Source organism: Podarcis raffonei, chromosome 2, assembly GCF_027172205.1.
Source record: "Podarcis raffonei isolate rPodRaf1 chromosome 2, rPodRaf1.pri, whole genome shotgun sequence".
In the NCBI taxonomy this organism is placed as follows: Eukaryota; Metazoa; Chordata; class Lepidosauria; order Squamata; family Lacertidae; genus Podarcis; species Podarcis raffonei.
In genome coordinates this window covers 30,029,736-30,053,553 of record NC_070603.1, presented here as the reverse complement: position 1 = coordinate 30,053,553, position 23,818 = coordinate 30,029,736, and the positions used below count along the sequence as shown (strand labels likewise).

General features: G+C 41.4%; 2 protein-coding genes across 5 annotated transcripts in view; one reads left to right on the top strand and one right to left on the bottom strand.

Annotated features, from left to right (window-relative positions):
• Window positions 1-23,818, top strand: part of RPTOR (regulatory associated protein of MTOR complex 1) — a 308,928-nt gene that overhangs the window by 149,913 nt on the left and 135,197 nt on the right. For all 4 annotated transcript variants that reach the window (XM_053375518.1, XM_053375517.1, XM_053375520.1 and 1 more), the window contains exons 8-9: window positions 19,512-19,612; window positions 20,204-20,348. In XM_053375518.1, the coding sequence (XP_053231493.1) occupies window positions 19,512-19,612; window positions 20,204-20,348 (246 nt within the window). The remainder of the gene's footprint in view (window positions 1-19,511; window positions 19,613-20,203; window positions 20,349-23,818) is intronic.
• Window positions 15,129-15,653, bottom strand: LOC128407315 (cytochrome c-like). The gene has a single exon (XM_053375521.1). The coding sequence runs from the start codon at window positions 15,576-15,578 to the stop codon at window positions 15,261-15,263; it is 318 nt and encodes a 105-aa protein (XP_053231496.1). The 5' UTR covers window positions 15,579-15,653; the 3' UTR covers window positions 15,129-15,260.

Here is a 23,818-nt window from a genome sequence, read left to right as displayed (position 1 = left end):
GGCATGCTGGCAACTCTCCGCAAGCAGCGGGAGCGCTCCCGCTGTTTGCGGAGAGGTCCGCGAAGCCTGGGCCCGCTGATCTCAGCGGGCGCAGGCTTCGGCATGCTGGCAACTCTCCGCAAGCAGCGGGAGCGCTCCCGCTGTTTGCGGAGAGGTCCGCGAAGCCTGGACGCGCTGAGTTCAGCGCACGCAGGCTTCGGCATGCAGGCAAGTCTCCGCAAGCAGCGGGAGCCCAGCGCTGGGCTCCCGCTGCTTGCAGAGAGGTGTGCGAAGCCTGGAGAGCGTGAGGGGTCGGTGCGCACCGACCCCTCTCACTCTCCAGGCTTCAGCGAAAGCCTGCATTCGCACCATAGGACGCACACACATTTCCCCTTCATTTTTGGAGGGGAAAAAGTGCGTCCTATGGTGCGAAAAATACGGTAAGTATTCTGGTTTGCGACTGTTTTCTGGAAGCCGAACATCTGACACGGCTCCCACTTGACTGTAGAAAACTCCTGCAGCCAATCGGAAGCCGCCCCTTGGTTTTGAACAGATTAAGTTCAAGAACCAAGGTACCACTGTAATGTAAAAAGGAGATATAGTCATTAAAAGTTGTTTGAAGTCAGCTTCCTCAAAATTTAATATGTAAAGAACCTCTTTCACCTTAATCTGTTATATGTATTAATTATAAAGGACACGTGTTTTTCTTCTTCAGTAGTCTGAAGACAAGATTTAGATTGGCAGTTAAGGCAACACATGTCTATTGTAATTTATAATTTAGCTGTCTTAAAATCTTGAGAAGGAGTTTGTTTTCCAATTAAGCTGCAGACTTTTTGAACAAATTACCTTGCACCTTCTTTGAAGAGATGAAATTTCTCATTATCCAAGCTAACCCAGAATGAGCATGTTGTTAATGCTGCCTCCGCTGCTGCTGGAGCTGCCATGTGGATTTATTTTAAGTCCTTTGGTGGAGTGACCAAAATATCCTTGTTTTTGAGATGTTGGACATTTTGAGTATTACCAGTAAAGCTTCAAACATGTTATTGCTGTCTGCTAGTTGTGTCCTTTTCTTTGCAAAATGAATTTGTGCTCGCAGCAATTCAAAACATGGGTAGCATGATATTAGAACTACAATGGGCAGGCTGCAACTAACAAACCCCATCTGCAGAAGCCCTGCTTCCACTGGAACAATGAGGCATGTCCCTCTCTCCTCTCCCTGCCTGTAACCCTCTGTACCCCCTGAAATTAGCTCTGGAGGAGTAGGAATAACCCCCAGAACAGCATTAGGGGGGATTATTCCGTCTGTCAAGCTGGTATGCTTGCACTGACATAAAGTTCAACATAGTGCAATGTTGAATTCCACCCAATATTATAAACATGAGTAGTGTGAAAATCTGCCTCCATATTTTGGTCATATGGCCCACTGCTAGCTGTGTGTTACGACCAGAAATGTCAAAGGGGAAAATAATATGTGCCTTCCACTTCCAGTTTCTAGATAGATAGATAGATAGATAGATTCTTTATTGTCATTACACACGTGCAACATTGCACAAGTGCAACGAAATTGGATGCCATCCCTTAAAAACAACAAAAGCAAAACAACAACAACAACCAACAAACCACATTCCAGCCACACCCACACCCATCAATCTCCCAGGTCACACTATCGAGTTACAGCATTCAAAAGGGCCACAGCTCTCGGGTAAAAACTGTTTTTCAGTCTGTTTGTCCTTGACTTGATGTTTCTATATCTCCTGCCAGAAGGCAGTAGTGCAAACAGACTGTATCCCGGGTGAGATGAATCCTGCAGGATGTTGTTTGCTTTCCTAAGACAACGGGAACCGTACAATTCTTCCAAAGATGGGAGAGGTTGACCAATAATCCTTTGTGCTGTGGTTATGACCTTCTGGAGCACCTTCCTCTCCCTAGCTGTACAACTGGAGAACCAAGCACAAATACAGTATGTAAGAATGCTCTCTATGGAGCCTCGGTAGAAGGACACCAGCAGTCTCTCACTCAGATTGTTCTTCTTTAAAAGTCTGAGGAAATAAATTCTCTGCTGGGCCTTCTTCACCAGAGCAGTGGTATTTGCGCTCCAAGTCATGCCCTGATCGATAGTTACTCCCAAAAACCTGAATTCCGCCACCCTCTCCACCCGTTCCCCATTGATATGCAAGGGCTGAATGTCCGCCTTTTTTTTCCTGTAATCCACCACTAATTCCTTGGTCTTAGCCGTATTAAGAGCCAGATTGTTCTCTCCACACCAAACACAGAGCCGCTCCACCTCGTCCCGATAGGCGGACTCATCCCCTCCTGAAATGAGCCCTACCACCGTAATTGCTGTAGGTCCCAAGGTTATATATGCAGGAGTAACTTAAGGAGCACTAGCTTTGCTGCTAGTTGTGCTATAGTCATTCATTGGGGACTTATCTAATGCTGTCAATCAGTAACTTTTTACCAGCACAAAATTCACTTTCCTAAAATTATTCCAAATAAGAAGTCTGATGCTAAAATTACCCTTTGTTTCCATTATAGCTATCATGGAGGGGGGCAAGCTGGAAATCAGTAATTCATTAATGTCTGCCAGTCACTGATAAGATGAGTAATGATTCAACAGGAGCTAATTTAGAGATGAAATGGGGAAAACAAAATCCCCAGAGATTGCACAGGAGGAACAATGTGGGTAATTGGGAGAAAATGTGAAAATCATACTGCAGTGCTACAAAATAACCAATTTCTCCTGCATACCATCAGAGGTGCTTAATTAAGCAGCATTGCTTTTTATCATAGCAGATCTGGAAGGTAGGCTGAGGGATGTCGTTGTCTGAGACCTCAGCACTTCACCTCTGCTGAATTGGATTAAAATGTATATGTGGGTGAGTTGCTCAAGCAGAGTTTGCTGGGTTCCTTCACAGCCTTTTTTTGGCACAGCAGATTTTCCTTGCAATTTGTCATTATTAGAAGCATCTTCTGGAGGGGAAGGCCAGGCACAAAACTGAATTTAAAATACCAAAACTTTTCTTGGGTTAGCTTTTGCTTTGGGTTGGTTAGCTATAAACAGTAAAATTATTGGGTAGGCGTCCATCCATCCATCCATCCATCAGTAAACAGAATATGCGAATCAAAATTAGGAATGTTTTACTCGTGTTCCACTATATTTCTAAGTACACCTGCACTAGCCACTGCAGAGAACATTTTGTATGAGCTTTGCAAGGACAATAGTCCTCTCTGTAGTGCTAGCTGAAAAGTCCATGCATTGTGCTCAGCTGCCACATACCACTGCAGAATCAGCAGTGCTAACTACTAGTGCCTAGGGCAATATATTTTCCCCAAAGATGATTGCACAGAAGAGCCACTTGATCAATGCCAGTGGGTGGAGGTGGGGGGTGATGGTTGTTGTTGTTGTTGTTAATGCCACTCCCGACATCCGGAGGGGGGGTTGCGGGCTCACGCCCCATTCACACTCTCGCGGGGCTGGCTGCAGCCCCGCGGGACCAAGGGAATCCCGGGATCATTAGTATTCATTATTCACCGCGCCAGCCAATCGGCTGGCGGCGGGGGCGGGACTAGTAAGGGGCATTTAAGGTCGGGGCAGCCCATACTCGCCCCTTTCTTTTCCTTTCAGCAGCTGCGGTTGTTGTTGTTGTTAATTTCATTTAGGCAAGACCCAACTCAAGGCAAATCACAAAAGTAAATGCAATTAACACAAACCCACATAATAGATTAAAGCCAGTGGTGTGCAGTCACTGGACTAGGGGAACTAGGCTAGTCCCCTAAATGTTCCCCTGGTGCCTCCTTCCCAAAGCCCGGGAAGCTTCTGCCCTGCTTAGGGAGGGAGGAATGATGCTCACATGTGCACTGTTCCCCTCCCCAATTGCCCTTGCAATTTCCCCTAACTGTTCCCCTGCGAAAAGTTTCACCACACGCCACTGATTAAAGCCCACAAAAAAAATGAGAAACACAAAGCTGAAAGATTTCCTAAAGCGGAGGGTTTTTCTTGTCTTCTAAATGACACTGCTGTTATTTTCTTACAAGTTCCTACCAGGACATTTATGTCAAGTTCCTGCAAGATTCCGTTGAAAATAGGCTTCATGCCGCTGTAATGGGCCCCTGCCATCACAAATGGCACCTTCTTTGGAGCGGGGAGCAATTGCTTCCTTACAGATTCCAAAAGGGTCTGGGGGTAACCCTGGACTGGAGGAAGGTCTTGGATAGACCATGAGAATAGACTCTGGATATATGTCACTCCTATTAGTACGTCTTTGTCACCTTTCTTGTCACCCATTGAGTGTGCACTTCCATAGACCCCTGTAATCTACATGCTTCTTTATTAGTAATATGTTTTCTACTAGATAATTATGTGCCTTATGCAGACTCCCCTCCCCATTTTGCAGATAAATGTAACATTCCTCAGGGTATCTAGCAATGGGATTATATTTTAATTATGCCAAAGGGTTAAGCGCTGTATATAGACAACAACATTGCAGCCCCAGGGAGCTTATTACCTTAATTAGTCATTCATACTTAAGATAAATTCAAAACCAAGTGAACTGAAATACTATTATCCTTGGGAGGGCACCTCCCTCAAGTCTCATGACTAATAAAGGGCAATTTAAATAAGCTGGTAAATTTCTTTTAAATAAAACACAGTAGAAGTTTGCCTAAACCTATTTTAGGGGTTTACATTTTGACTGCTAGGGGGGCAGTGATGGCGAATGTCCAGTGTAAAACATGCCTTGTTAATGCTTCGGGTTCAGTGGGGAGGCAGCTTTGTGGATGATGTTCTCTAAGGTTTATGTCTGGCAGTAAATCATTTTTTTTATTGAAATGGTGCACTTAGTTTTATTGCCATTGTTACAGAGGGAGCCAGGCTCTGAGAAGAGCCTATTGTATACGCAAAATAAGGATCGCATTCAAAAAGATGGTTTTCATGGCAACACTGTTCCATTTCCTCATATAAATAAATGACATGGTTGAAAACAAGCTTTCAAGTTTGGGGCTCCTATACAATAAATACTTGGGCTACTGTGGAGCATAGATAGGTTGGGGGCAGGGTTTGAAATGCAGCCAAAATCTATTTTTGTAGCACCCACTTTAGAGGGGAAAATGACATTAATTTGACGTTTACTTTGGGGGTGGGGGTTGTTCTTGTTATATTAATTCAGCACTGTTAGTTTATATAGGGCTTTACAGAGGTACAGAATAAACAAAAGAAGGCCACTGTCCCCAAGAGAGCTGTATGTTGACTGTGGAAAGATAAGAAAAGATGTAGGATAGACGAGAAAGGAAAAATGAACAACGAATGTCAGCACATGAAGCTACAGGAAGGTAGGCTTTGTTTCTGGAAAGGAAAGCAATTAAGGGGTCATATTAAAGGCTCTGTACAAAAGCATGACTTTGAGGAGCGATTCTAATAAAAATAGGAAGATGGAACCACATATGTTTTACTGGAGGGAGTTCACAGCACAAGGAGAAGACAGAGAGAATGAACGAAATCATTTGAGTGTAGAAAAAAAATATGGTGTCTGTAGCTGGTGGAATTTTAGGAGTGAAGATCACATATGGGGTTGTGTCATGGAAGCACTGAAAAATGCAGAATTTTTAAGATAAAGACAAAGCTTGTGGTGAATGCAGAAAAAAAGGGAAGCTGGTGAAGCGATATGGGTGGGGGTATCATATGATCTGAACGACTAGAGAAGTAAATATTGTAAGCAGTGTTACAGATGGAGGTGAGACAACTTTGGTGTGATAAAGAAAGGCTACCATGCTTGCAGATGTCAAAGTGGGAGTTGAGCATGCACCTGTGTGTTAGCTGAATGGGCTATGGCACAAAGTGAATATGGTGAGTAAAAACAAAGGAGAAATCAGAAAGATGGTGGTGATGTCAAAGTGTAGCAGTTATTAAGGAGCGGGACAGTTGGAAGGGAATATAAGCAGTCCAGTCATACTGAATTTGAGACATCAGGGGGACATTCACACAGAAATACCTGTTGGACAGAGAGAAAACAATAGAAAGATATAGTGGGGTGTCTACGTATTATAAGTGGTACTGAAAGCCTATCAGTTTATTGAGAGACCACCCACAGAAATAGAGGGCGAGAGTAGTGGGGGTTGAGGATACCCAGCAAAGCAGGGGAGGGAAGAGCAACTCCTTTTGTTGCTGTAAAATCAAGAAAGCCAACTGAGAACACAGTTGCAGAGACCTAAAGCATAGACTGAGCCACGGAATGTGGCATGTTTGTTAGCTTTCAAAGTATAGTTGATTAATTTCTGATCTGCTCTATGATATATATGCACTCGGTAGCTTTAATAGATCCACATTTATCCACTAAGAGTTGGATCATACGATATACTGTTTAACATATGGCCATTCTTCATTCCCATGTACAAATGGAATGTGTGAACTGAGCAATCATTGTCATGAATATAGCTGGTACAAGTGCCCATAGGCAAAGCGGCTCTTTCCTCAGCTGTTCTGAATATAATTCCTGTTGGCCAGGTCCAAGATTGTCACAAATCTATTCCCCCCCTCCCCAATTTTAGGTTTGGTTTAGGTTTTCATTTAGCTGTTATGTAGCACAGTATTACTACAGAATTCTGAAGTACCTGCTTTTTGAACTCTATAGTTCAATATTTCTTGGAATCCTCCTGTGTGTTAGTAGATAAATTGGTGCTGATTTAAGTCTGGAGACAGAAGCTGTGAATATCTTATTTTTCAGCACAATTTGCAGAGAATTAAGGCTGCCTCTAGACTATAGTTGCTGTAGTACTAAACAGGAAGTGAGCTAAAAGCTATGTGTTGGGGAGTTAGTAGTAGTGTGGGCTTAGTGCTGATCTTGCTAGTCCACTATGGCCTGTGTGTATCTGGCAAAGTGCCTGCAGAATCTTAAGGACACGGCCTTATAGCACTGAGCTCCATATTGTCTACACCAGGGATGGTGACTGCTTTTTCACCAGAGGGTCACATTCATCATTGGCCACCCCTTTGGAGGCCACGTGCCATTGGTGGGTATGCACACTCTTGCCCACACTGGACAAACATGTAGCCCCCCCCCCGCAGGCTAATCCATGCCGATCAACTAAAGGGGATTATCATCCCCTCCTCACCCAACAGATGATTGAATCAATAATTAAGAAGGGGGCAATTCTCAACACCGTTTTTTCTTTCTGCTGCCACCACCAAAATCACTAGGGGCTTGTTTTTTCCTAGCCCTGCCCATAGGGCTTTTTGTAGATGCTCTACCACTGACCTTACCACCCTTCCCTTCTCCCTCCCTCCCCCCCTCTCTCAGTGTAGGTAGGTATCAGAGGTGGTACTGTGGGTAGTCATACCAGAATGCCATCCTAATGTTCTCTGCCCCTTAGGCCCTAAAGTTAGTTGCTGGGGCTGAAGCCTGAGGTGCCTCAGGCAGAAGACAATGCTCTGAAGGAATTTATACCAGGCCTAGTCACTCCACAGGTTTCACACTGTCTGCCAGTTGCAGTGTCTGATGTTACCCACCTGTACTTATTTGTATACCGTCTGTATTTCCTTCTGTGCCCCCCAAGGACTTTGTGGCCTTAGTGCACATGGTCCCTGTTAGCTTACTAGCCTCAGTCCCAGAAGCCCTCAGTCCCATGACACCAGATTTCTAGTCCAAGTTTCTGAGCATAAACTGTATTGTGAATGGCATTAGGGACTGTGCAATTGTCCTAAGAGAAATGGATAAAAGTTCTAGTAGAAGGTTATTAAATCATGCACATTGCTGGGTATGGATGCATCTGATAATATTAATCAGAATAATTTGCTGGTTTGGGTTAAGTACCTCTAGCATTGTCCAACTGTTATAGTTTTATACATACAACAGCAAATGAAGTCGGGGCAATTGTGGTGTCCAGATAAAGGAAAGAAAGGTATTTTTGGTTGATGTCAGATGCTTCTACAATTATTAGTGTGAGTCATCCAAAGTTGCTAGGTTTTCAAAGAGGATCTTTTGTCTGTGACACCTGGCACAAGCTGTTCAGTGACCCTGACATTTCCATAGTTGTTACCTCTGAATGGTCTCCAACGAACTTGAGCTCTGTAGAGAGGACTGCCAGGAATACTTGCTAAAAAACGGAAGTGAAGCAGCATAATTAAAGTGTACCTTATGGCTTGAGTCAATCTGGCCTCTTTCTCCTCGTTCCATGGCCAATGCATTTTACTTGGTCTTCTATGTCAAAAACTTTCCTGTGAATGACAAGGTAATATCTAGGGAAACAAAATCAATTCCCTTTCCTTTCCCACTCGTCATATACTTGACTAGGATGTTCTCTTTGGCTTTTCTGAATGGCTGAACTTCAAAAGTATAAGGGGGGCAGTCTGATGTTGCTTTGCAGAGGTAATTACTGTAAATCACATTTTTCAAAAAATACAAGCTCGTACAGAACTGTGACTTAAGGCTAATTCATTTTTTTAGCAGGAGCAGAAATAAGAACTTCTCATAGACATTCTCATGGTGAGAAATCAAATTAGATTACTTTTACGTTTCTCTTCTGAAGGCTGAAGTATGTCAGAATATGGCATAGATTCCAGTTGTAATTTGCTGTCAGCCTTAGACATGTAACTGTATCATGCTGTGTTTTAGAAGCAGCCATATTATTTTGCAAAACAACAACACAAAAACTTGATTATATATCTGTATCTGTATATCTGTATCTATATATATCACACACCTTTATATGTTCAGGAATGGCTCGTATATCCAAAAGCATGGAACTGGGAAACACAAAATCAAAAGCAGAGAACATGCTAATGTCTTTGTTATCTTTTTTAACATGCCCAGTTTAAGCATGCCCAGTTCCTTTAAAAAATGTTGAAGAATCTCATGCTGTTGCTCAAAAACATCTATATCGTATTGCTCTCGTAGTAGTGAAGCCTTTGCTACAGATTAATTAAGATAGTGCAATGGTTATGTTTACATTTTCATTGTGATTTTTTTCACATATTAGTGTCTAGGCAATACAAGCTGGACACCCTAAGATGTAGGAGAGAGGGAGCTATTACGTAGATGCTGCTGGTCTAGCATGTATAAGGCAGTGGTATAACATAGAAGAAAATTGCAGAAGACAAATGGATAAGAAGGTTAGGAAAACAGTTTACATAGAAGAGACTTCCGGGTTGGTGCCTCCGGACAATGGTGGAATTCCTGTGATCGGGAGGAATTTGCTTCATGGAAACTAGGGTCTGGCCGCCACGGTGAAGGCGGGGACCCACTAAAAATCACAGGCGGGAGAAGCCTGTGAACATGGGATTCGGCTGGCACCTTTTGCACCTCCCCTACTCGCAGGGAAACCCAGTTTCGGGGATCCGGAGTGACGTGTGGTGAGTGGCGCGGTGCTTTGAATCGACTGCTTTTTTCACGGAGTGAAGCCGCATCGCTGTTGCCGGAGAGCGCTGACTTTTTCCTGTGGACAATTTGATCTTAAAACAACTACCCGTGAGTAGAACGGAAAATTGGATTTTAAAATGTCTTAATTTGGCACCGAAACGGGGAGGTTCTAAACAGGAAGTCCGCCTTCGCCTTTTGTAAATAGACTGAAGCAAAGAGGCTGCAAGCTAAAGTATTGGAAAGTCCTTTCTAAAGGGTTAAATTTCCATCGGCTAAAATCATTAAACCCCCCTTGGGGCAGGAGAAGAGGGAGGAAATTTTGGACCGCGCAAGCCTGCAGGAGAGAGAGTGAAGAAAGTTAAATTACCACCGCTCTGAACCTGGAAACGGGCTGCTAGCAAGTTTGACGTTTTGGAAAAGTTCATTGACTGTGAACAAAACGTATGTTGACAGATAGTTAAATAAGAGAAATGCATTGTTTCCATTGTTTCCTTCTGCGTTTAAAAAGGAGTAAAAGTAACTGAAAATTGAAACTGATTTTATTGCTTGAACTGTGCTTAAAAGGATTGCTACAAATAGAAATTGTTTCCCTCTAGAGGGAGCCTTTGAAACTGTTACAAGAGTGGAGCTGGGGGAATCTCCAGCTGCAAGATAAAAAACCGTGAGAACCAGGGATTGACCTTGGATTGGTAAGAATGTCGACAGAAGAAGCCTTAGTGATTGCATTATGGAAGATAAGTGACTCATTGGAACAGCTCCATAAGAAGACGGATGTGATGACTATCAAAATTGATAACTTGGGACAAAAAGTGAATATCTATACAGAAACTACTCAGGAATCGATACAGGAATCTACTTTGACACGGCAAATTGTGGAGAAGGCGAGGGAGAAAGTTGTTGTTGTGGAACCTAAAGTAATACAAGTGGAAAAGGAGAGAGCCCCAGCCTTACAGAGGCAATTTGATGAATATAAGTTGTTGCCTTCCATGACTGAATTTAGAGAAAGTCAGATTTTGAAGATTGGAGCCCTGCTTGGACTGGAGAAGGAAAGTTGGATAGATCCCCCCTGCAGGGATGTATTGACATTTGGGACCTGGACTTGGGTCAGGAGGAGATTGGAGTTGTGGGGACCTTCAGATTTGGATGGATTTTGAAACACGTCCTGAAATATCTTTTGGATTTTAGTTTTAACTATGGAGATTTGGCTGAACTGCCGAGAAGGAATAAAAACATTGCTAAATTGGAGCTTCCCCGAGACCTACTCTTCAGCATCAAAGGAAGGAAATTAAGAACAAGATTAGCAGAAGACAAAGTAAAGTGCATGTATAAATATGAAGAAGATCCGCAGAAGGGACTTGGAAAAGAGTTAAGAGCCTCGGACAGAAGATCACCAGGTTGATGAACCATATGGGATTGACGGAAAGGACTGGCAGAATCTGAGACCAGGGAGAAGAGACGGTGGAAGAAGATTGGAAAAAGTTTAAAGTTTATTTATAGAAATATTGCAAAATTAATGAGTGTTAGAAAAATGTTGGAATGAAATTACATGGTTTTAGTAGAAATGTTATAAGGAGTTAAGCATAAATAAGTATTATAGTATTAATGGAAAATAAGGTTAAAATAAGTTAAGAAAATTATATGACAGAAAATAGTGAAAGGTGGAAAGGAATTGCTGAAATAATTAATAGAAGTGGAATACAAAAAGGGAGGTGAGAGGAGGTCGATGAAACGAGGGAATGAAAGATAGGGCATTGAAATGGTATGATGTATGTTTTTAAATTGTTGTTGCTTTGTTTTATTTAGCCTAATGTGTTAATGTTGTGTATTGTTTATGTATTGTATTGTATTTTTTTTGTTTTTTTCCTCTTTTTCTTCTTTTCTTTTTCTTCTTTTTTGTAAGGTTTAAAAGTAATAAATATTATTTTTTTTTAAAAAAAAAGTTTACATAGAAGAATCCTGTGTAGTAAATGTTTGCTTAGGAATCTGGGATCAATATAAACAATGACCCCCCCCCCCATCTCTGCATTTAGCATTTTTATTGGCAAATGAGCATTTCACTTTAAAAGGGCAACAGCGAAGTTTTAAGATATGGAAGAAAATGAGATGGGAAAAATATACAGACTATTGAGAAAGTAAAGGACAAATTGAAGATATAGACTGTCTGGGAGCTAGGAGATCTGGAAAAATAAGATCATTAAGACTCTAAGCCATATGGAACATGTGAAGCGGCTTTTTCACAACCCTTTTATAATATACTGGTGTATGGCGATATGTAGGTAGAAATGTGTTTGACTGTGTATGTGTGAAAGATTGTGGAAAATCTTATTTTTTTAAGGTTTAGCTGTTGAATGTATATTAAGTTAAACAAAATTAAAATGAGATGGAAGAAAGGGCAGAGGAGGAAACAAACAAATGTATCTAAAGATGGGGGAAGTGAAACAAAAGGACCCTACCCATAGAGATTATAATTTGTTGTCATAAAAACAAAAAACTAGGGAACTCAAGATAGTGAAAATGGAGCTTTAACTATACAGACCTTTGTCGGCAAGATGATGTCTCTGCTTTTTAAGATGCTGTCTAGGTTTGCCGTCGCTTTTCTCCCAAGAAGCAGGTGTCTTTTATTTTTGTGACGGCTGTCACCATCTGCAGTGATCATGGAGCCCAAGAGCCAAGATCCCAGCCCCTTCATATGAACCACAATCTATATGTAGCTAGCCTTCTTGATTTACTGACTGTGGATGTGAATGACTTCTGAATGAGATTAAGTAAGACAATGCTGCATTCCCTTTGAGGTTGTTTAAAGTGTATTATGTGATACTGTATAGTCATTGAAATCACTTTAACTGATTTTACTGAAATTTCAGTGGATGGTTGACTTTTCTTGGGTGTCGCATATTATAATTATTTTAAAGTGGGTTTTTCCACGGGTGGCGCTGTGGTCTAAACCACTGAGCCTAGGGCTTGCCGTTCAGAAGGTCAGAGGTTCAAATCCCCGCAATGGGGTGAGCTCCCGTTGCTTGGTCCCAGCTCCTGCCCAACCTAGCAGTTCAAAAGCACGTCAAAAGTAGTAGTAGAAGAAGAAGAGTTTGGATTTGATATCCCGCTTTATCACTACCCGAAGGAGTCTCAAAGCAGCTAACATTCTCCTTTCCCTTCCTCCCCCACAACAAACACTCTGTAAGACTCTGTGGGGCTGAGAGACTTCAAAGAAGTGTGACTAGCCCAAGGTCACCCAGCAGCTGCATGTGGAGGAGTGGAGATGCGAACCCGGTTCCCCAGATTACGAGTCTACCACTCTTAACCACTACACCACACTGGCTCTCAGTACAAGTAGATAAATAGGTACCGCTCCGGCGGGAAGGTAAACGCCGTTTCCGTGCGCTGCTCTGGTTTTGCCAGGTTTAGTCATGCTGGCCCTATGACCCGGAAAAACTCTCTGCGGACAAATGTCGGCTTCCTCAGCCAGTAAAGCAAGATGAGCGCCGCAACCTCAGAGTCGTTCGCGACTGGACTTAACTGTCAGGGGTCCTTTACCTTTAACTCATTTTAAATGTTTGCTTTCATAATCTTGTGTTCTCTCCCCCAAAAAATTTTCTTGGCCCTGAACTGGAGGAACCATATTGTTTGCCAAACTGAAAGGGAGGGTGTTATAATTGTTGGAGAAAGGAACATTGTTCTTTGGCTTTTAAGAGAGTTTTGCAAACAAATGAGATTTTGCTGAAATTAAACTCTAAGAACATCTTTGTGCGATGTTTAATTGGTCCATTCGGAGGATGGTTCCACTGATTACAGTGCTATAATAGTACAAGACCAACCTATAAAGAGATTTATTTCTGACAGCGAAGTGCTTGACTGTGCCACTTTAAGCTGCAAAGCGCCAGGATAGCCTCCCATCTGCCTTTTTATTGCATTCCAAAAAGAGCCATTGTAGTGCATATTATTGTAATGAGGTAAATTTACATTGTTATCTCTGCATTCACACATTAACCAAACTGAATGCATGTTTCACATGCTTTTAGCCCTGCTAATCTCTGAGATTTTCTCAACAGAGAAAACAGTATCCAGAAAGATGCCATACCGTGTTAGCTCTGAGCCAGGTCACAAGCATTTGATATAAAAGCATGGAGCAGGTTCTGAATGAGTTTGCTTTTTGCTTTCCCACCCCCCAATTCCATGAGAAGCAGGTTAGTGACATGAAGTATTTGGGGGAATGCAGGAGAGAGTGGACAGGATCATTAAGGCAGTGTAACCGTTCTCTGTAACAGAGGTGGACTCCCTGCACTTGAACCATCTGGGTGCATCCATTTAAAGAACAATCCCACAGCAAAATCTGGTGTATATTATTGCAACAATAGCCCTGATGTCATTCCATTTGATAGTCAGAAGCTTGTTGTTGTGGAACAAGACTTTTGCAAGCAACAGTTTCAGTTCTAGTGGAGTTGCACAGCAAAAGTAGTCTGCAGCTAATCCATGCAAACTCTAGGCTGTCTCGTTTCAATTTATGGGTTGCTGAAAATGGCTTGAGCAGCTCCCTTCATGCATAAAAATAATAATAATGCGTTTAGGATGTGAGGGTGATCTGGATGCGACATCTCAGACCACTGATCATCAGAATTGATTCAGCTAGGCTAGGCTGGTGTCCCTTTCCCCTCTCACGGCTCATTCCATGTGTGTCCCTCCTGAAACTGCAGGCTTGTTGGAAGGATTATTTGGTCAAGGTTATAGGATAGCTGCTCTCTTCTGCTACAACCTCAAAAAAAAAAAAAAGTGAAGGAAGGTTGGAAGTTTCATTCAGTGGCTGCTCCCCCCAGCATGGGCTTAGAGCTTAGACAGGAGCTTGTTTTAGCTCTATGTCTATACATTAATATATATTTAAAATCTTTCTGTTAATGCAGTTTAATAAAAGTTCCATTTCTTCCTACAGCTTACTGGGATAGGTCATTATAAAATCAGTGCCTCTGTTCAGCAAAGCTTAACCTTGCTCCTGCCCAAAATGGCAAAACAGTGAAGGGAGGGGTGAACAATTTTAATGACTGACAGTGGCCTGTTTGTCCAAAAAATGTGTAGAGGTTTTTAAAGCACAGGTTTTTATTTTGTTCCCTTGAGTGGATGGAACCTGTTCTACCGGTAAAGGAGGTTGTTCATTCTGTTGCATGTGCACTTTTTGATATACAGTAGTGATTTGCAGAGAATGCACAGTCTATTAAGCATTTAATGAACACTATCTCATGATATAGCCTTTCTAATCTCCAGCAAACTAATTGCAGAATCATTGGATGCTTTATCAACTACTAAACTTACTTTGAGCTACTGTCAGTTCTGCTTCACTGACGAAAGGGTCACTGGGTAAACATTTCACTGTTTGCAGGGATTTGAATTGATTTCTTACCCCAACTGCTCAAGCTTGTGAATCTGTGCTAGTGCCGTTTCCGCCAAGCCTCAAGGGATGTGAACAGTGTGGGCTAGAGATTGTTACTTGGGAAGCTGCCAAGTTAGGAATTGATTAGTGTCACTTTGTTCTCTCTTTCTTTAAGAACATGAAATGGAGACCCATGGTAATTTTGCAGAGGTAAGGGGAGTCACTCTGGAAGTTTACTGGGAAGAGGAGAGGAGTCTCTAGACTGCATTACACCTTGCTTCTCTCTCTCTCTTTTTTTACAGGTGTTGTTGTTTTTTTAATTACATGATCAGGAAACGCTACAGTCACCCTGACTGTACTTATACAAGCCTGATTGCACAATTCTATAAATTATAATATAAGAATAAGTACATATATTAAGGACCATCCATGATCAAAAGTTCTCTGGCTGATGAGGAGGCTTTTTGAAGCTGCTACAATATGATGCATGTAAAAATAGAAAGTTTAAAAACCAATCTCATCAGAGAATCATTTCCATTTGTATGGTGAAATAAATAAGGCAGCAGAAGCCATTAGTTAGAAGTGGCCTCCTTAAGGAATGCTATTAAATCTGCCCTCTCCCCCTTCTTCTTAATGCCAGCAAATATCATCTTGGTTCCTGGAATACACTTCTTGGGGTTTTCCAAGTAAACCATCAGTGTATCTTCTCCCCAGGTTATACCTTTGCTTTTGTTGGCTTCTGTGTAAGAGAAACCTTTGGCCTGACCAGTCTTTCGGCCAAAAAGACCATGCAGGTTACGGCCAGTCTTGTGCTTGCCTCCCTTCTCAACTGTGTGGCACTGCGAACACTTCAGAACAAAGATCTTCTTGCCCTTCTCAACGTCTGCCATGGCCACTGCACACAAAGTAGAGGAAGGGATGCAAAGCCGCCGCCACGCGTTCTCATGTCAAGAGTTCCACAGACTGAGCCCTACACCTTATAAATGAAATAGTCCAATTTGTTCCCCTTTCCTAACATCCAAAATCAGCTGCTTAAGGCAATAGTCTCACTCAGCCTAATGGTAGGGCGGTTCCTAAACCTGAAAATAATTCCACAAAGAAAAGTATCGGTCAATTGACTCCCACCTCCACTTTCACAACCATCTTTTTAGTCAAGTAGTATAGAGCTGGTTATTTAAAACTTTAAATACTCCACCTTTCAGATCAAGCACGTGCACTTGCTCCTGCAATAAAATTAAATACAACGTGGTAAAACACAACCAAGGGAGGAATTCAACATCGCACGGTTACAATTGTTCCATCTTTGCAAGCACTTCTGCTTGCCAGACACAACAATCTCCCCTCTCCTCCCCCAGCTTGTTCTGGGGTTTCTTCCAACTTCCCAGAGCTGATCTGAGAGGGTGTGGGGTGGAGAGGAGAGGGGGTAGAAAGCCCCATTGTGCTAGTTTCCACTGGCACAACTATTTAGTCCAATTCAGCCTTAAAACAACAGAAATATAGTAGTACAGTGGAACCTCAGTTCCCAAAAGCCTCCGTGGTCATATGTTTCAGTTTGTGAATGCCGAAAACCCGGAAGTAAATGCTTCCATTTTCTAATGTTTTTCGGAACCTGAACGTGCAACACGGCTTCTGCTGAGTGCAAGAAGCTCTTGCAACCAACGGGAAGCCATGCCTCAGTTTTCGAACGTTTTGGAAGCCGAAAGGCCTTCTGGAATGGATTTCGTTCGAAAACTGAGGTACCACTGTAACAATAATTCATATGGATTGTATTCAATTGTTTCTCTACTCATGGAAGACTCTTGGTTTCAGCAGAAGCCTCAAGGAAGGATGGTGATTTTCACAAAACCCCCCACAAAATCCTCCTCTCTCCTGCTGTGCCGTATGTCACTTCCATCTTGTTCCCTAGAGTTCCCCAAATTTCTGGAACAGATGTGGCCCTGGGAGCACAGCAGTCTGTAGAGGGAAAGGGGAATCAACAAAAATCACTGCTCTGCCCACCTTCTGTCCATGGAAACCGCCACTGAATTGAAGAGCCTTCAGTGTTTGGAGGGACATAATTGAATAGAACACTATTGGTTATATCCAATGAAACCATCCCATTAGCGCAAGAACTTCCACTTGCGCAATGGAATGTCCATACACTTTTCTCTCCCCACACCCACCCAAATATGCTCCAGAGGGTGGGGAGAACCCCCAGAACAGACGTCAGTACGCAGGCAAAAGAGAACAACGGGAAGTTACACTGTGCAAGCAGAAGTCCTTGTGTTAACAAGATTATTTTGTGGATACAACCTTATCCAAGAACCAGCCAATACCAGCTGAAACTAAGTCTCATATTGGTGTATCTTCACCATCATCCTAAAACATACTGCTCCTGAAAGCTAAGCCTAATTTAAGTGCTCATCATGTTTGCTAATCATTTGTTTTGGCTTGTGTTTGGACACCAGATCTACAGTGTTAGTGTTCCAGAAGCCCTGAAGTGTTTGAGGGTTTCTTCGAGAAAAAGGAGCATTTTATATTAATCTTTGAAAGGAAAATGGGAATCTTCTGTAGAATTTGCTTTGCATCTGAAACTTGGGGAGGGGAGAGAACTGCTTGTCTTAATGAATCTAATATTTTTTAATGAATACAGTCTCCTTCATAAGATGTCCCTGAAGGTTATATGTATTTTAAAACTTTACACATTAGTGAAGGACTTAATGTTCCAGCTACATTAATGCTTTCTAAGAGCGCTGATATCTACGATATTGAAATCCCTTAGTTGTACCTATGCCACCTTTTGAGAAATTACAGATGCAGTATGAGAAATTAAATGTTAGTTGATTGGTCAGTTACCTACCCAGAAAAATGCTGTTATATAATCTGAATAACAGAGATGGGTGGTTTAGGAATGTGCTACAATATTCCTATCTGATCCCACCTGACACTATTTTTTAACATGCAGTTCTGCATCTGTAATTGCAAGGCATAGCAATTTGTATCTATCTAAAAATTTGATATGACCTCTAAAATACAGGTGAGAGTACCTTGGATAGCAAACTGTGTCACTTACTATTCTAATCCACACTCAACCATGAAGCTCAGTATGTGACTGTGAGCCAATCTCTGTCAACCTAACCTATTTTACAGAATATATTGTGAGGATAAACTTGGAGTGGGTAAGAATTTATGTATGCCACTCTGAGCTTCTTGAAGGAAGGATGGGATTAAAATGCAATACAGTAAATGAAATATTAAATAACTGGGGGCAATTTTTTAATTCCCTGGAGCTAATTCATTAGAACAACATACCATTGATTTCAGTGTAGCTTCCTTCAATGTCATTTTGGTTATGCATCAAATGATGTTCACAACTGGCTGCCATATTGCACAGAAAACTAACTCTTTCTTTCTTTCTTTCTTTCTTTCTTTCTTTCTTTCTTTCTTTCTTTCTTCAATCTGATCTGCAATTCTAGGATGGCTTACATCATAAATGAATACAGCAGTAAAGCAAAATTCATTCCTATACCTTAAATAAAACTAAAATTCATTAAAATAATTCTTACTAGTTGTACTACTACTACAGATATTTACAGTTGGCCTCCTTAGCAAACATTAGCAGTCCCAACTGCATCTATTAGATTTGCCTACTGGGTTGTTTTTAATATCAGGGGAAATCATCACTGACCTTTAATGGAATATTTGAGTAAGGACTAGATAACATGAAGTTAGACCAAAGATTTGATCTTCACAAGAAGCTATTTGTTTTGGTTTGCTTTATTTTCATAAGAATAATTTGTTCAACTTTTCCTTAGGACTTTTATTGTGAAATTTTATTTCACAGGAAGATACTATGCCTCTTCATCCAGTAACTTTATAGTTGGATTATTGGAGGGATGGTTATAGTCAACTATGCCATTTCATTTAGATGTTTAGTTATGCATTGTGATTTGTTAAATTTCCCCACATTTTCTAAGCTGCTCATTTTCAAAAACTTTCACTGGTTTATTCGTCAGTCCATTCAATGATTTAGTGTGTAGTTCATCCTTACTGAATAATTAGGGGTTGGGGTTGGAAAACAGATCATAAAAGTATTCCCCACTTGCTTATTAGCATTTATTCTGAAGTATCCAGGAGATTTTGCTTCCAGTAATTTTATGTTCTTTAACATAGTTCAAAATTCAAGCCTTTTTAGTTGTGAGATGGCAAGAAGCCATGGGAGATGGGAACAGGGAGATGAACGACCATGTGAAAGAAAATATTCAGGGATCAACTAAGGCTGCATTCCTAACCCCACTTACCTGAGAGTAAGCTCCATTGAACGGTCTTACTTACAAGCCCATGGAGCGGCGGGGGAAGACTGGTGCACTTGCCCCAAGGCCTCAAAGGGCTAAGCTAGCTAGGGATCCATGCCAGAGACCTGACAGACTTATGCAGTCATGCCAAGAACACCCTGTGCCTCCCAGCCTACTGAGGACTTAATGGACGAAACACCCATGGCTGTCCTTATGCACCGCAAGGCTTTGATAGTAAAATATGGACCTCTGTTACTGCATATTAGCGTGTAGTGTCAGATCAGATCAGACAGTGGTGCCACGGCAGAGCGTCTCATGGTCAAGACTCCCGCCCCAGGTGTCAGACAAGCTCTGTGTGTGCCTGCTTACTTACAATATAACTTACTTCTGAGCAAACATAGTTAGGATTGTAGCCTAAGTCCAAAAAATGTACATTTTACATTTAGAACATAAGGATAAAGGATAGCTTCCTTTTGCAGCACTTTTGTGGGCATTGGAATAGATTAGCATGTTTCTGTTTTAACAATAATATTTTGTTATTCCTTGCAGAATTCCTGGGAGGCTCAATGACAGAAGAACGCCTCTGGGAGAATTGAATTGGATCTTTACAGCCATCACAGATACAATTGCATGGAACGTCCTACCCAGAGGTAAAGCTATGGCATATAAGCTACAGAATTACTGGCAATATATATAGCTTGATCATAATAGAAGAGAGCAGGAGTATGAAATGAAGCACTAATGAGGGGAAATAGGAAGCAATGAGAACTGAGATACAAAAAAAGGGAGAACATTTTGAACGGATAAAGTAGGATCTTACCAAACTTCATTTCCTTGCCATGTCAAGTGTCTTTGTGTTTGTGTGCTTTGGTTTCCCCCTTTTATTAACCCCTTGTGGTATGCTATAGTTCTGCCCTTTGACAGCTGTTCTCATTCTGGAGGCTTTAGGATATTGCATGGCAGGTATCAGAATAACATTCAGTGGATATTATTTCCACTATTAAAACTATGCAAATAAAAAATAAATGTTGACTCCTAAGTGTAAAGTCCCAGTTGAAGGCTCATCCAGTATCTATTAGTGTGTTTTAAACCTAAATATACAACAGCAGGCCTAACTATTGCTATAATGATTCTTGCCAGAGGACATGGATTTATTCAGGTGTCCCATTTCCTCCCCCCCATGCTTTTTATTACTTTCCAGCTCTTTACAGGTGCCATCCATCTTTCTGTCTTTCTTGCAGATCTTTTCCAAAAGCTCTTCAGGCAGGATCTACTGGTGGCAAGCCTCTTTCGAAACTTTTTATTGGCAGAAAGGATAATGAGGTCTTACAATTGCACACCTGTCAGCAGCCCTCGTCTACCTCCGACTTACATGCATGCCATGTGGTAAGTTGCTACCCGAAATTTCCCTCATGCTGTAAAGGTTTTACACAGATGCTTAGCAGAAATTTTAGGTGCTGTTGTCACAAAATGTTGTTGCCTGAATCCTTTTAATGCTTTTTGTGATTAATACATGGATCAAGTATGAAAGAAGATGTGGGAACCTGCTACCCATCTCCAAATGTCTTCTTTCCTAGATATGTTAGATCATATTATTAGATATGTGCCTTATTTTCCTGGTACAGATGCTCCATTTTATTGGGACTGAGATCCTGTTTTTCTATTGTGTCAGCTACTGTTGTCCTTGTGTTTTGGTTCTGGATGTAGTTCTAAGAAAGGCCTCAGAGACATAACTGTCACTTTACTCCCTCACTTTCCAATTAAACAGAATTATTGTCGCATCACATTTTGCTAGGTCTAAAAGTTAGGCATTCCTTAACTAGAGCAATTGCTCATGTCCAGTTGATAGATGATGGGTTGTATCCAATGTAACAATCCGTTAACAATTTGTCAGTGCAAGGATTTCCACTTACACAATGAAATGTTGTCATTTTCCCTCCCTCGCTCACCTAAATTTGTTCTAAGGTTTTCTGCAAACCCTCTGGAGCAGATTCAGGTGTTTGTGGGGTGCATAGAGAAGGAAAGAAGGTCCCATTGCTCAAGTAGAAATCCTTGCCTGATGGGACATGGTCATTGAATATCACCCCTTATTTTGATAAAAGAATCACCAAAGCTTAAGCCAGCTTAAGCCAGAGCTGCTGGGCTCCCAAATCCCATTGGCCTTCCTTAAGCATAGCCAGTAGCCATGTCTGAGTCCTGGTAATGGAATATGCTTTTAGACATGTGCAAAGGGTTTTCCCCTCTCTGTAGTTTTCTGGAATAAGAGGTGAGCAAAGGACATGAACTCTAGGAACTCTTGAACCCTGGCATCCTTCATTTCAGAAATAAAATATTGGGAGCAAATGTACACAAATAATGGATAAATCCATTCTTTCATTCATTCATTTTATTTGTATGCTGCTTTTCTACAAAAAAAGAAGAAGTTATGCCTGAAAGCAGCTTACAACAAAGAAACGGGGATGCATTTCAAACAAACACTGCAAAAACTATTTCATAATGACATAGCAAAGCAATAACATAACACAAAAGAGCAATAGCAAATAAAATAACATATCAAAGAAAACCACCTTCCAATACTATAACTATAACAAGATTGCTTAACATGCAGCACCCAGTAGCAAAAATAACAAGGGAACTTCGCAGTTTCAGCTTAGTCCTAGAAACACCCCTCCCATGATGTTGCTATGAGTCCCTCTCCTGCTGCCACTTGCAAGGCTTCCAAGGGCAAAGAGTGGGGTAGCTGGAAACCTCCCATGATACTGCTTTAAAATAGTTCAAAAATGGCCCAGAGCATCTGGCTTTGTGATGCTTCTAAAACAGTCTCATGTGGGCATAAAGCAATGCAGAGTTGTCCACAGCATTTGTTTCCTGTCATCCTGCTCCTTTTTAATATGATGGATCAGAATGTAAATGGCACAGTTATTATCAAGAGTCTCTTAAATTAATTTCTATTAGCAAACACTCAGTAAATGAAAGTGTGGGGGTGATTAGATAGAGCAATTATCTTTCTGATTCCCAAGCCTCTCTAATTACAGCCATAGAAATGCAATGCTTGGACAAACCATACAACCTAGGAAAGTCCAGGCAACATGGTTGCAGTAAAATAAACTTCACAGCTCTGTCATATGTGAAAAGATTTCTGGGCAATAAATAACACTATTCAAGGACATGCTGTTTACTTTGATTTCCAAAGAGGATTTTGATAGAATCTCTCTGACGCAGTTGTGGAGAAGAATGACAAAATTAGTGCAATATAAGCCCTGTGATGAAAAGCAGGAGGCATATCATGTGAGGCTTGATTTAATGGGGGGGGATATAATGAGGAATTGGTCCAGGAAAGGCTATGGTGAGTGTCCTTAATTAATCATTTTCAGAAGGCAGCAGACAGAGAGAAATGAAAGTAAACATTAACAGAAAGCAGAGTTATTTTGATAATGAGAATGAAGGCATAAAAGCTTTAGATTCCGGAGAAGGTGATAGTTACTATGAGTTAGATGGCCCTTTGCCTGAGGAGCAGGGTTGGGAACCTGTTGAACAACAGCTCCCATCGTTTCTGTCCATTGGCTGTGCTTACTGTGGCTGGTAGGAGTTGGCACCCAGCAACTTTGGATGGCCACAGATTCCTCATTCCTGCTGTCAAGTAGCAGTCATATGTATGCACATTGACATGGGATCTGTTTCTGTATGCCACCGGGCGGGAAGCACATGTGAATGCTTTGGATACTCAGCCTTATATAACCAGCATGCTTAAGTCTAATTAATGTATTAAAGTAAGCTGCCCCCCTCACCTTGGAAGGAAGTCCTCTTTATACTGAAAACAAAATACCTGCAATGAAAGAAATGTGATGCTGACATTCGAGCCCTGTTTAGGGAAGTTTTTAATGTTTGATGTTTTATTCTGTTTTTGATCTGTTGGGAGCCACCCAGAGTGGCTGGGAAAACCCAGCTGGATGGGCAGGGTATAACTAAAAAATTATTATTATTATTATCATCATTATCATTATCATTATTAATTATCCCTTCCTGTAATTTGGAAGGAAAATATAGCCAATCCACTTTAAATTCTTTAATTGCAATGGTTCAGCAGCCAGCAATTTTTAAAGGAAACTTGCACAGTATTTATTCTTTTATTTCATTCTTTAGAGCCTTTAACTCAAGCCTTTACTACTCAGAAGTAAGTCCTGCTGAGTTCAATAGGACTTACTCGTTGGTATGTGCCTGATAATTATCACAGTTTCTACTACTACTATTATTATTATTATTATTATTATTACTATAGTCATAATGCTTCTTATAATTCCTCAAATGATCTATTACTCTCTGAGGAGATCTACTTAATCTTGAATGAAAGCCAGATAAATACACAGACAGTTTTACTATTTGGAGAGACTATCTCTTCTCCATCCTCTTTCAAACTGCTTTTTATACCATTTATGAACAAATGTGTTGAGGGGGGTGTGTATGCAAACGCACGTGGGGGTGGGGGTGACAAACTGGGTCTTTGCTCTGCGTGATAGAAAGCCTAGTTTCGACCCTGCTTAAGGTTATAGTATACCCAAAATAATATATTATTCAATGTACAATAATTGGAACACGGTTGGTTACCTGCGGTGAATAAATGCTAACTTTGTAGTGTTACCTGCCTTCCCCAACCTGGCACACTCCAGATGTTTCTGGACTACAAATTCCATCACCCCAGACGATTAGCCGTGAAGTTGGACTCCACAGCATCTGGAGCGTGTTGGGGATGGCTGCACTCGATATTGCCTTAACTGTTTGGGCTGCCTTTTCCAGCAGGGAGAGGGAGAAATTAAGTTCTGTCACTTCTACCTCCTTCCTTATCCCCACATTGGGAA

Bases quoted from the DNA above. Each gene is read 5' to 3' on its own strand.
- LOC128407315 (XM_053375521.1), bottom strand. From the start codon at position 15,578: ATGGCAGACGTTGAGAAGGGCAAGAAGATCTTTGTTCTGAAGTGTTCG.